This window comes from Hemitrygon akajei, chromosome 1 (assembly GCF_048418815.1).
Source record: "Hemitrygon akajei chromosome 1, sHemAka1.3, whole genome shotgun sequence".
NCBI lineage: Eukaryota > Metazoa > Chordata > Chondrichthyes > Myliobatiformes > Dasyatidae > Hemitrygon > Hemitrygon akajei.
In genome coordinates, this window is record NC_133124.1 from 62,949,705 (window position 1) to 62,964,302 (window position 14,598).

At 40.8% G+C, this 14,598-nt stretch overlaps 1 protein-coding gene across 1 annotated transcript in view; it reads left to right on the forward strand.

Annotated features, from left to right (window-relative positions):
• LOC140727045 (NEDD4-like E3 ubiquitin-protein ligase WWP1) overlaps positions 1 to 14,598 on the forward strand; it is a 150,385-nt gene that overhangs the window by 115,632 nt on the left and 20,155 nt on the right. The window contains exons 19-20 of the mRNA XM_073044242.1: positions 1,421 to 1,561; positions 8,804 to 8,924. Coding sequence (XP_072900343.1) covers positions 1,421 to 1,561; positions 8,804 to 8,924 — 262 coding nt within the window. The remainder of the gene's footprint in view (positions 1 to 1,420; positions 1,562 to 8,803; positions 8,925 to 14,598) is intronic.

Below are 14,598 nucleotides of genomic sequence, written 5' to 3' on the forward strand. Positions count from 1 at the left end.
AAGCATGATTCAAAATTTCCACGATCCATAACCATAATCTAAAGTTATGCATAATGTGAATCTTGTCACAAATGCCTAAATCAATATGCTGTGGATGTTGATATTCTGCTAATGTTGACTGAGGAGAGTATTTTGGGATGATTTAAAGGTTTTTAACCTATTAAAGGTAACTTTGAACTAACTTTAATGTGCACCAATGAAAGTAAATTTAGTGTTTTCTTGAAAAATTTCAATGAAAGTTTAGGTTTTCTTTAAGTGATTTTCAGTGAATTAAAATGCGGTTATTCATAGATAAATAATTAGACATCACAATTAAAAAATTTTATTTTTGTGATCAGTCTGGTTTTGGCTGTAATAATAAAAAATAACACCAAGTTCTCAGTTTTATATTTATAGAACATACAGCAATGCAGCACAGGAGCAGATTCTTCAGCCCATGCTATCGTGCTGACCATGATGCCAATTTAAACTGCAAATGTGCAGCACAGGGTCACCATCCCTCCGTTCTCTGCCTGTTCATTGTATTTCTTTAACATTGGTGTGGTATCTATTACTACCACCACTTCCTCTGGCAGTGCATAATGGAAAACAGGAATAACTAATTATACTCTATTAAACTAACTATTTATGTTTGTTGAAAGAAGATTTTTAAATGTATGAATTTACAAGTACATTGTAATGAATGTTTGATTTTATAACCTAGCTATTTTAACCAAAATTTGCACTTCGTTTCTTGGTAGCACCCTAGAAACCTCATTCCTAGACATCTTGTAAAAACTTTCTGCATAGGATTTGAAATTGCCTCAGAATAATCAGATGAATAATCCTTTTCAGAACCACAGGATTTAAGTAAAATGTTTGGACATGTTTTTTTACCAGTTTCTGTGTACAATATAATCATTACTAAACTAAGGACCTCATTAAGTTACAAGTAGTTAATATTATTACATAAAGTTGCAAAGGATTCTACTTTTTGTAGGTTTGCATCTGTATCTCTTTAAATGTTGTAATAACTATAACTTGTACTTAATTTTTGACATTTTTGATTGCTTCATTTTTAAATTTTTTTTGTTAAGGTATTTAGTTTTAATGAAACTGTACAAAATAATGTGGATGCTGGAATATTACAAAAACTCAAAGTTAGAAACACCCAGTCCAGGTAACATTCGTAGAGAGGGAAAGTTAATGCTTTGGGTCATTTATCTATCATTAGAAATAACCAGTGTTTGAAACACTATTGATCTGAAACATTATCCAAACGAGTATTCTTTTCAGAGGGAGTTTACTCCTTGCATGTTATTCTGAATTTTCTCTCAGAAGCCTTATTTAGAATTATCATATATACTATAAATAGCAAATAATATTTAATTGACAAATAAGTGCACCAATGTTTCTTAATACCAATAAATCATTTTTATAGGGATAACAATATAGAAGAATGTGGCCTGGAAATGTATTTTGCTGTTGACATGGAAATTCTAGGAAAAGTTACCTCCCATGAACTGAAGCCAGGAGGATCAAACATCTTAGTAACAGAGGAAAATAAAGAAGAATACATTGGGTAAGATTTTTTTTGTTTAATTCTAAACATGTCAATCATAATCAGTTCAAATCAAAGCTTTTTATCAAATTTTGTTGTAAATATATTAACATTGAACTGCCTACGTATTTACCACGTGGCAATTTCATACTTCCATCTCCCACATTGGTAATTCCAAATCTTCCTATTCTCCGTCTCTACAATGACAGTAAATTCATATGGTATCTTTAATATATCAAGAGATAACTCATCAAAATATTATCAAATGATATTTGATATCAAGCTGCATAAGAAAATAATGGGTGAATGACCGAAAGCTTAGTTAATGAGATATGTTTAAAGAAGGATTGCAGAGAAATGTGAACAGATAAGAAGGTTTAGAGGGAGAATTTCAAACTAAGAGCTTAGCAGCTGAATAAGTGGTCACAAATAGTTGATTATATGTTGGTATAATTAAGAGACCAATTGTAGAGTTGTTCAGATATCCCAAAGCATTAACTGATTAGATGTTTTTATAGAGAAGTGGTGCAAAGCTATGGAGAAGTATGAAAACTGAGGTGTTATCAGCAAAAATACTGGAGGATGAAGTTAACAGAGCAAGTAGTAGTGGGAAGCTAAACATGGAAGTAAAGGTTCAAAGCTTTCATTCAGGTTTCTGAACAAGAGAGAAAGGGCAAACAATTGATGTAATGGGAAGAGCTGTAAAATCCAAGCTTAAACAAGCTGGGGTCTGCCTTGTGTATGTGACTTTACCAGACAAAGGTGAATGCAAATCTTAATTTACCAACCGTCCTTACACATCTGGAGAAGAAGGATGTTTATGTGAGAATGCTGTTCTTGGACTACATTTCAGCATTGAACACCGTAATTCCCTCCAAGCTCAGCAGGAAGCTCAGAGACCTCAATCTTCACCCTGCCTTGTGTAGCTGGTCCAGAACTTCCTGTCAGATCACTGGCAGGTGGTAAGAGTGGGCTGCCTCACTTCTGTCCCTCTGACCCTCAACACAGGTGACCCTCAGGGCTCTGTACTAAGCCTTTACTCACTGTATACCCATGACTGTGTTACCACTCACAGCTCCAATCTGCTAATTAAATTTGCTGACGACACTACGCTGATTGGCCTAATCTCAAATAATAATGAGTCAGCCTGAAAAGAAGAAGTCATCACCCTGACACAGTGGTGTTAGGAAAACAACATCTCGCTCAATGTCACAAAAACAAAGGAGCTGATTGTGGACTACAGGAGGAATGGGGACAGGCTAGCCCCTATTGACATCAATGGATCTGGTGTTGAGAGAGTGAACAGCTTTAAGTTCCTCGGCATAAACATCACCGAGGATCTCACGTCTGTTCATATTGGCTGTATGGTGAAAAGGCACAGCAGTGCCTCTTTCACCTCAGACGGGTGAAGAAGTTTAGTATGGATCCCCAAGTCCTAAAAACTTTCTATAAGGGCACAATTGAGAGTATCCTGACTGGCTGCATCACTGCCTGGTAAGGGAATTGAACTTCGCTCAATCATAGGACTCTACAGAGAGTGGTGAACACAGCCCAATGCATTCCTTCACAGCTGTAGATGTGAACTAATCACTATTCAGAACATTTACAAAGACAGGTGTGTAAAAAGGGCCTGAAGGATCATTGGAGACCCGAGTCACCCTAGCCACAAACTGTTCCAGCTGCTACCATCTGGGAAAGCAGTACCACAGCACTAAAGCCAGGACCAACAGGCTCCAGGACAGCTTCTTCCACCAGGCCATCAGATTGCTTAACTCATGCTGACACAACTGTATTTCTGTTATATTGACTGTTCATATTTAACTATTTTGTTACTGCCCTGTTGTACATACTATTTATTAAAAGTTATTATAAATTGCACATCGCACACTTAGATGGAGGCGTAACGTAAAGATTTTTACTCCCTCACGTATATGAAGGATATAAGAAATAAAGTCGATTCAATTGAATTCAATTTTAAGCTCCAAAAGAAAAGTACTGTAGGTGCTAAAATCAGAAATACTCAGCAGGTCAGGTAGCATTTTGAGACTGTGTATCACATTAGAAGTTTAAGGAAAGAGTCCAAAAAGCAAGAGTGGATAGAAGACCTCAATATGAGAGATTAGGAGTAACCCTTGTGAAAACCTACAACTATAGACCAACAGATGAGACTTTATCAACATCGTTTCTGTGCAAAGTGTTTATAATGTGTTTATTGATTTATATATTGAGATTATTACTAATCGGTGTATCTTTGGACTGTGATGGGACAACCGGAGCATCCGCTAAAAATGCATGCATTCCAAGAGAAGGACATGCAGATTCCTTTCAGATGCCGCTGGAATTGAACTCTGATACCCCAAACTGTAATAGCATTGCGCTAACCGGTATGTGCTACCATGGTGCCTGCTAATTTATTCTGTAAATCAGAACTTGCTTAGTAATTGTAATCTGAACATGTTTATACTGATTAAAGTTTAATGACTGTCATCACAAGAATTCAATAACCCTAGAGAAGGAACATTGCTGATTAAATCAGAATTTAATGCTTATTCATTATTGAACCTGAACTTACTGACTTGCTAGTCTATTTTGCAGGACATGAAGTCATACAGAGGCCAGATGTAGAAAAGTAGCATGTCCCTCACCAAAGGTTTATTACTATCCTAGTCACCATTACAGATCAGATATTTTTAATTCAATTGTAAAGTAATTACCCAGATTCAAATTTCCCAGCTGCCATTTGAGATTTGAAATCTTGCCTCCTGATTTGCAGTCCAGTTCATTGACATGCAGTGAATGGTTGGTTAACCACAGAACATTTTCTAACACAGATGAAACTGCGTTCAGTAGCAAACAAAATTGGGGAGTAATTTCCCATGTGAATATGCACAGAAAACGAGCAGAAAGTAATGACTGTCTCTGCATAATCCGGCCTCTTAACATTTTATTATAGCAATAATGTTTGCACCAATAGCAAACACCAGAGGGCATATGTACAAAATTAAGGGAGGGAAGTTTAGGGGAGACATCAGGGGTAAGTTTTTTACACAGAGGGTTGTGAGTGCCTGGAATGACTTGCCAGGGATGGTGGTGGAGGCTAAAACATTAGGGGTATTTAAGAGCCTCTTGGACAGGCACATGGATGAAAGAAAAATGGAGGGTTATGGGGTAGTGTGGGTTTACTACTTTTTTTTAAGGATTATATGTGTCGGCACAACATGGAGGGCTGAAGGGCCTGTACTGTGCTGTAATGTTCTATGGTTCTATTCATGACAGTGAAGTAAAGGAGTTACAGTGGCATGAGAGAGGAACTGGCCATAGTTGATTGGAAGGAGACACTAGCAATGATGACGGTAGAGCAACAATGGCTGAAGTTTCTGCGAGCTCTTTAGAAGATGCATTATAGATACAACTCAAAGAATGATTCTGAAGAGAGAATGAGACAACTGTGACAAGGGAAGTCAAAGACAGCATAAAAGGAAAAGAAATGGCATATAATATAGCAGAAATTAGTGGGAAGCTAGAGAATTTGGAAGCTTTTAAAAACCAACAGAATGCAATTAAAAAGCCATAAGGAGAGAAAATATGAAAGATAAAAGATGAAATGGATGTAAACTAACTAATATTATAAGAGAGAATCCCAAGAGATATATAGAGTAAAAAGAGAAGAGAGAGTAAATATAGTACCAGTGGAAAATGTTTTGTAGTTAGTAATGGGGGAACAAAGAAATGGTAGATGAGCATAATAAGTATTTTGCATCAGTCTTCACTGGAAGACACAAACAGTATGCCAGAAATTCAAGAGTTGGGGGCAGAAGTGAGTGTAGTTACTATTACTAAGGAAAAGATGCTTGAAGCCACAAATTCTGAAGGTCGATAGGTCACTGAACAATATGAATTGCACACCAGGATTCTGAAAGAGTAGCTGAAGAGATTGTGGAGGGATTAGTAGTGCTATTTTGAGAATCACTAGATTCTGGAGGACTGGAAAATTGCAAATGTCACTCCACTCTTTAATGCTCGCTTTGACCACCAGAACAGGGATGAACCATCATGTACCCCCATGGCTCCCGATGATCTGAAGATGACGTGCAAGCTGCCTTCAAGAGAGTGAATCCAAGGGAACGATCTAGTCTGGAGGGAATACCTGGCCGAGTATTGAAGACCTGTGCTGACCAGCTGGCTGTTGAGTTCACAGATATCTTGAACCTCATGCTCTGCCATGTTTGGTACCCACCTGCTTCAAGGAGGCTTCAATCATACCAGTGTCCAAGAAGAGTGTGGTAACCTGCCTCAATGACTATCAGCCAGTGTCACTTACATCCACAGTAATGAAGTGTTTTGAGAGGCTGGTGCTGAAGCACACCAGTTCCTGTCTGAGTGGCGACTTGGGTCCATTCCAATTGGCCTACCGAAACAACAGGTCTACAGTGGATATCATCTCATTGGCTCCTCACACAGTCCTGGAACATTAGTACAGCAAAGATGCATACATCAGGGTGCTCTTTATTGATTACAGCTCAGAATTTAATACTATCATTCCCTCAAAACTAATCAGTAAACTCCCAAGATCTGGACCTCAATACCCCCTTGTACAATTGGATCCTAGATTTCCTCACTTGCAGACCCCAGTCAGTTCGGATTGGCAAAAACATCTCCAACACAATCTCCATCAGCACAGGGGCACCACAGGGATGTGTGCTTGGCCCCTGCTCTACTCACTTTACACCTATGACTGTGAGGCTAAGTACAGCTCCAACACCATATTCAAGTTTGCTATTGATACCAGCAAGTTTGCTGTTGTGGGCCATATCAAAGGTGGTGATGAATCAGCATACAGGAGGGAGATTGAAAATTTGGCTGAATGGTGTAATAACAACAACCTCTCACTCAATGTCAGTAAGATTGTAGACCAGGCGAGTTAAAGCAGGTCCATGAGCCAGTACTCATTGGAGGATCAGAGGTGGAGAGAGCCAGTAACATTAAGTTCCTGGGTGTTACTATCTCAGAGAACCTGTCTTGGACCCATCATATAAATATAATAGCAAAGAAAGCATGATAGTACCTCTACTTCCTCAGGAGTCTGCAGAGATTTGGCATGTCATGAAAAACCTCTATGGGTATGTGGTGGAAAGTGTGCTGACTGGCTGCATTACAGCCTGTTATGGGAACACCAATGCCCTTAAGCAGAAAATCTTACAAAAGGTAATGGATACGGCCCAGACAATCACGGGTAAAGCACTCCCAACCATCTACATGAAATGTTGCCGTAGAAAAGCAGCATTCATTATCAAAGATCCTTTACTCGCTGCTGTTTTATAGATTTCCTCAGTATGCCCACAGGAAAAAGGATCACAGGGTTGTGTATGGTGACATGTATTTATGCAATCTGATAATAAATTTTATTTTGAACATTGAAGGAGGGAGTGAGGCTAAAGAAAGGAAATTATAGGCCAGTTAGCCTGACTTCTGTGGTTGGGAAGATGTTGGAGTCCATTATTAAGGATGAGGTTTTCGGGTGCTTGGAATCACGTGATAAATAGGCCAAAGTCAGCATGGTTTCCTTCAGGGGAAATCTTGCCTGACAAATCTGTTGTATGTCTTTGAGGAAATAACAAGCAGAATAGAGAAGGGATAGCCAGTGGATGCTGTTTACCTGGATTTTCAGAAGGGTTTTGACATGATGTTGTACATAAGGCTGCTAAACAAGATAAGAACAAATGGTATTGAAGGAAAGATCCTAGCATAGATAGAAGTCTGACCAGTAGGAGACAAAAATTGAGAATAAATGGGAGCCTTTTCTGGTTGGCTGCCGATAACTAATGGTGTTCCACAGGGTTTGGTGTTGGGACTACTTCTTTTCATGTTATGTGTCAATGATTTGGATGACGGAATTGATGGCAAGTTTGTGGACGATTTGAAGATAAGTGGAAGGGTAGGTAGTGGTAACTTGGCGCGCTTGGTTGCAGCGACCTTGCTGGGTCCAACAAATGGCGCAAATATATGTCTTAAGTGTTTTTCTTGTGATAACAAGACCTTTTCGGATGTTGATAATATAAAATACTGCAAGTCTGGTTTATTGGTTAATTGGCAAGATTGTTGGCGGAGGAACCGTGCGCCCTCGATCGTTGCATGGATCAGGCCCTCGTCTGATGACATCGCCTATTACAATCACCCAGAGGAGGAGGCACTGGAGGTGGTGTGGGAGAGAACAGAGGTGCAGCGATATGCTGGAATTCCTGTCGGGCCAGGGCTGGCCCTGCAGGTTAGCTCTTCCCGTCAGTGTGCTCTCCAGTGTTTATTTATTGGAAAACAAGCATGATTGCTTTCATCTGTGGCTGACCCAGCATAAGATGAGGAATTGCTGCATACTTGTCCTTGAAATGTGGTTCCAGGACGTTAGGACTGGCCCTGATGAAGGGTCTCTGTCCAAAAAGTCAACAGTACTCTTTTCCATAGATGCTGCCTGGCCTGCTGAGACCCTCCAATATTTTATGTGTGTTGCTTGGATTTCCAGCATCTGCAAATTTTCTCTTGTATGTGATTACGCTTTATAAGACATTTGTCAGACCCCATTGAGAGTATTGTGAGCAGTTTGTGCCCCTTACCTAAGAAAGGATGTACTGCCAATGGAGAATTTTCAGAGGTTGTACATGAGAATGATTCTGGCAATGAATGAGTAAATGTATGAGGCGTGTTTGATGGCTCTGGACCTGTATTCCCTAAAGTTTAGAAGAATAGGGGGATCTCACTGAAACCTATCAAATATTGAAAGCCCTATAGAATGGATTTGTAGAGGATGTTTCCTACAGTGAGAGAATCTACCAGCACACACAAAATGCTGAAGCAAGTCAGCAAGTCAGGCAGCATCTATGGAAATGAACAAACAGTTGACGTTTTGGGCGGAGACCCTTCTTCAGGCCCCTTCTTCCAGGTCAAGTCATTAAGTGTATTTAAAGTGGTGGTTGATAGGTTCTTGATTAGTAAGAGTGTTAAAGGTCAGAAGGAGAAGGCAAGATAATGGGGTTGAGAGGGATAATAAATCAGCCATGATGGGATGGTAGAGCAGACTTGAAGGGCCAAATGGCCGAATTATGCTCCTATGTCTCAGGGTCTTAAGGCTTCTCTGTTCTCATCTAGATATTGCTACTCATTTCCTGCATTTGCTACCGTCAGAATTCACACGCTGTTTTTCGTTTGTGGTTACATCAATTAAGCAGAGTTCTCTGTGCATTTACTTGAATTCATATCTCTGCATTCCAGTCTCATGGCAGAATGGCGATTTACTCGTGGCGTGGAAGAACAGACCAGAGCTTTCCTGGATGGCTTCAATGAGGTAGTACCTCTACAGTGGCTCCAGTATTTTGATGAAAAAGAGCTAGAGGTGAGATGGTTATCCTTGTTATTTGGGTTTTATTTCTTGGAGGAATTAAATGTAATTGATCAAAAACTAATAGGGTATAAAGTAGATAATATTACTCTCATGGACATTGCATACCTTTAATATGAGTACCAGGAATAAATTAGTTATCTCAATTTGTTGTGTAATATATGATTTTAATGAAAATATTTTAAATCTAGAACCATTAGAATCATAAAATAATAACTATTGGCCCATAAAGTTATTGTTGAATGTTTTCATTATGCTTTCAAGCATTGTAGAGCCAGATGTTATTAAGACCACAGACAAAGTCAGGAATCAAAAGGTTGGGCATAGTGTGACTAGTATCCTGAGGTGTGTATATTTCAATGGAAGAAATATCATAGGAAACACAGATGAGCTTAGGGCCTGGATCAACACATGGAAGTATGATATTGCAGCCATTAGTGAGAGGGTTGCAGGAAAGGCCGGACTGGCAGCTCAATATTCCAGGTTTTCGTTGTTGTAGATGTGACAGAGCAGGAGGGATTAAAGGAGGAGGGCCGGCGTTACTAGTCAGGGAAAATGTCATGGCAGCGCTCAGTCAGGACAGATTGGAAAACTTGTCAAGGGAGGCATTATGGGTGGAACGGAAAAATAAGAAAGTGGTTGTATTACAGACCACCACAGTCCGGGGGATTTAGACCAAATCTGTGGAAGGATCGTAGGCTGTTGCGAAAAGTGTTATATATTTTACCTTTCCAAATATTGATTAGGACTCTTGTATTGTAAAATTATGAGAAGGGATGGAGTTTGTCAAATGTGTTCAGGAAAGTTTTCTTAATCAGTACATAAAAGTCCCAATGAGAGAGTGTGTGATACTTGATCTCCTATTAGGGAGTGAGACAAGGGCAGGTGACAAAAGTTTGTGCAGGGGAAAACTTTGCATCTAGTGATCATAATGGGGTTAGTTTCAAAGTAAATGTGGAAACAGATAGATCTTGTCTGCAAGTTGAGATTCTAAATTGGAGAAAGGGCAATTTTGATGGTATTAGAAAAGATCTGGCAAGTGTGTATTGAGACAGGCAGTTTATTGGCAAAGGTGCACTTGGTAAGTGGGAAGACTTGTTGACAGTACAAGGCTTGTATGTTCCTGTCAGAATAAAATGTAAAGAGGTTTAGGGAATCTTGGTTTTCAAGAGATATTGAAGCTGTGGTTAAGTATTTGGATAGACATGGACTGATTAGAGATAGCATGGCTTTGTGCATGATAGGTCATGTCTAACCAAATAATAGAGTTTTTTGAGGAAGTTACCAGGAAAGTTGATGAAGGCAAGGAAGTGGACGTTGTCTACGTGGACAATATTTGACATTTGACAAGGTCCCACAGGTTGCCTCCCTGACTGGAGGTCTGTGACTAGTGGCGTACCACAGGGATTGGTCCTGGGTCCTTCCTTTGTTGTTTGTCATCTATATCAATGATCTTGATGATTATGTGGCTAACCGAATCAGCAAATTTGCAGATGACACCAAGAATGGGGGTGTAGTGGACAGCAAGGAAGTCTATTAGAGCTTGTAGCAGGATCTGGACCAACTGGAATAATGGGCTGAAAAATGGCAGATGGAATTTAATGCAGGTAATTGTGATGTTTTATATTTTGGTAGAACCAACCAGGTCTTACACAGTGAATGGTAGGGCACTGAAGAGTGCAGTAGGACAGAAGGATCTGGGAACACAGGTCCATAAAGGTAGATAGGTCATAAAGATAAGTTTTGGTACTTTAACCATATAACAATCACAGCATGGAAACAGGCCATTCTGGCCCTCCTAGTCCGTGCCGAACTCTTAATCTCACCTAGTCCCACCTACCTGCACTCAGCCCATAACCCTCCACTCCTTTCCTGTCCATATACCTATCCAATTTTACCTTAAATGACACAACTGAACTGGCCTCTACTACTTCTACAGGAAGCTCATTCCACACAGCTATCACTCTCTGAGTAAAGAAATAACCCCTCGTGTTTCCCTTAAACTTTTGCCCCCTAACTCTCAAATCATGTCCTCTCGTTTGAATCTCCCCTACTCTCAATGGAAACAACCTATTCACGTCAACTCTATCTATCCCTCTCAACATTTTAAATACCTCGATCAAATCCCCCCTCAACCTTCTACGCTCCAATGAATAGAGACCTAACTTGTTCAACCTTTGTCTGTAACTTAAGTGCTGAAACCCAGGTAACATCCTAGTAAATCGTCTCTGCACTCTCTCTAATTTATTGATATCTTTCCTATAATTCGGTGACCAGAACTGTACACAATATTCCAAATTTGGCCTTACCAGTGTCTTGTACAATTTTAACATTACATCCCAACTTCTGTACTCAATGCTCTGATTTATAAAGGCCAGCGTTCCAAAAGCCTTCTTCACCACCCTATCTACATGAGACTCCACCTTCAGGGAACTATGCACTGTTATTCCTAGATCTCTCTGTTCCACTGCATTCCTCAATGCCCTACCATTTACCCTGTATGCTCTATTTGGATTATTCCTGCCAAAATGTAGAACCTCACAATTCTCAGCATTAAACTCCATCTGCCAATGTTCAGCCCATTCTTCTAACCGGCATAAATCTCCCTGCAAGCTTTGAAAACCCACCTCATTATCCACAACACCTCCTACCTTAGTATCATCGGCATACTTACTAATCCAATTTACCACCCCATCATCCAGATCATTTATGTATATTACAAACAACATTGGGCCCAAAACAGATCCCTGAGGCACCCCGCTAGTCACCGGCCTCCATCCCGATAAACAATTATCCACCACTACTCTCTGGCATCTCCCATCTAGCCACTGTTGAATCCATTTTATTACTCCAGCATTAATACCTAACGACTGAACCTTCTTAACTAACCTTCCATGTGGAACTTTGTCAAAGGCCTTGCTGAAGTCCATATAGACTACATCCACTGCCTTACCCTCGTCAACATTCCTCGTAACTACTTCAAAAAATTCAATAAGGTTTGTCAAACATGACCTTCCACGCACAAATCCATGCTGGCTACTCCTAATCAGATCCTGTCTATCCAGATAATTATAAATACTATCTCTAAGAATACTTTCCATTAATTTACCCACCACTGATGTCAAACTGACAGGTCTATAATTGCCAGGCTTACTTCTAGAACCCTTTTTAAACAATGGAACCACATGAGCAATACGCCAATCCTCCGGCACAATCCCCGTTTCTAATGACATCTGAAAGATCTCCGTCAGAGCTCCTGCTATCTCTACACAAACTTCCCTCAAGGTCCTGGGGAATATCCTGTCAGGATCCGGAGATTTATCCACTTTTAAATTTCTTCAAAGCGCCAGTACTTCCACCTCTTTAATTGTCATAGGTTCCATAACTTCCTTACTTGTTTCTCACACCTTACACCATTCAATATCTGTGACTAGGTGAGATTAAGAGTTCGGCACGGACTAGGAGGGCCGGAATGGCCTGTTTCCGTGCTGTGATTGTTATATGGTTAATATCCTTCTCCTTAGTGAATACCGAAGAGAAGAAATCGTTCAAAATCTCTCCCATCTCCCTCGGCTCCACACATAGCTGACCACCCTGATTCTCTAAGGGACCAATTTTATCCCTCACTATCCTCTTGCTTTTAATATAACTGTAGAAACCTTTCGGATTTACTTCCACCTTATTTGCCAAACCAAACTCGTATCTTCTTTTAGCTTTTCTAATCTCTTTCTTAAGATTCCTTTTACATTCTTTATATTCCTCGAGCAATTCCTTTACTCCATGCTGCCTATATCTATTGTAGACATCCCTCTTTTTCCGAACCAAGTTTCTAATATCCCTTGAAAACCATGGCGCTTTCAAACCTTTAACCTTTCCTTTCAACCTAACAGGAACATAAAGATTCTGTACCCTCATAATTTCACCCTTAAATGACCTCCATTTCTGTATTACATCCTTCCCTTAAAACAACTTGACCCAATCCACTCTCTCTAAATCCCTGCACATCTCCTCAAAGTTAGCCTTTCTCCAATCAAAAATCTCAACTCTAGGTCCAGTCCTGTCCTTCTCCATAATTATATTGAAGCTAATGCTATTGTGATCACTGGACCCAAAGTGCTCCCCAACACATACATCTGTCAGCTGACCTATCGCATTCCCTAACAGGAGATCCAACACTGCCCCATCTCTAGTTGGTACTTCTATGTATTGTTGCAAAAAACTATCCTGCACACATTTCACAAACTCTAAACCATCCAGCCCTTTTACAGAATGAGCTTCCCAATCTATGTGTGGAAAATTAAAATCTCCCACAATCACCACCTTGTGTTTACTACAAATATCTGCTATCTCCTTACAGATTTGCTCTTCCAACTCACGCTCCCCATTAGGTGGCCTATAATACACTCCTATCAGTGTTACTACACCTTTCCCATTCCTCAATTCCACCCAAATAGTCTCCCTAGAGGAGCTCTCTAATCTATCCTTCCAAAGCACTGCCATAAGATTTTCTCGGACAAGCAATGCAACACCTCCTCCTCTGGCCCCTCCTACTCTATCACACCTGAAGCAACTAAATCCAGGAATATTTAGTTGCCAATCACACCCTTTCTGCAACCATGTTTCACTAATAGCTACAACATCATAATTCCAGGTATCAATCCATGCTTTAAGCTCATCTACCTTTCTTACAATGCTCCTAGCATTAAAATAGATACATTTAAGATACTCTCCACCTCCTCCTCTCTTTTCATCCCTAACAATGCATTCAAATTTATTATCCTTTTCTTTCTTCTCCCCTACATCTTCAGGCTGAGCGCATCCCTTCTCCATCACCTGCCTTTCTTCCCTCACACACTGTCTACTTATTTGCTCTACTGGTGAACTAACCTCCTCTCCCATAGTTTCCTCAAATTGATTTCCGCCCCCCATCTTACTAGTTTAAAGTCTGCCCTGTAGCCCTAGCAAACCTCCCCGCTAGGATATTGGTCCCCCCAGAATTCAAGTGTAACCCGTCCTTCTTGAACAGGTCACGCCTGCCCCAGAAGAGGTCCCAATGATCCAGAAACTTGAATCCCTGCCCCCTGCTCCAATCCCTCAGCCACGCATTCATCCTCCACCTAATTCCATTCCTACTCTCACTGTCACGTGGCACAGGCAGTAATCCCGAGATTACTACCTTTGCGGTCCTTCTTCTTAACTGCCTTCCTAACTCCCTATACTCTCGTTTCAGGACTTCTTCCCCTTTCCTACCTATGTCATTGGTACCTACATGTACCACGACCTCTGGCTGCTCACCCTCCCACTTCAGGGTATCTTGGACGCGATCAGAAACGTCCCGGACCCTGGCACCAGGGAGGTAAACTACCATCCGGGACTCCCGATCACCTCCACAGAACCGCCTGTCTGAACCCCTGACTATCGAGTCCCCTATTACTATGGTCCTCTTCTATCCCTACCCTTCTGAGCAACAGGGCCGCCCTCTGTGCCGGAGGCCCGGCCACTGTCACTTCCTCCATGTAGGCTGTCCCCCCCCCAACAGTACTCAAACATGAGTACTTATTGTCAAGGGGTACAGCCACCTGGGTACTCTCTAGTACCTGCCCCTTCCCCTTCCTGACCGTGACCAACCTATCTGCCTCCCATGGCCTCGGAGAGACCACCTGCCTGT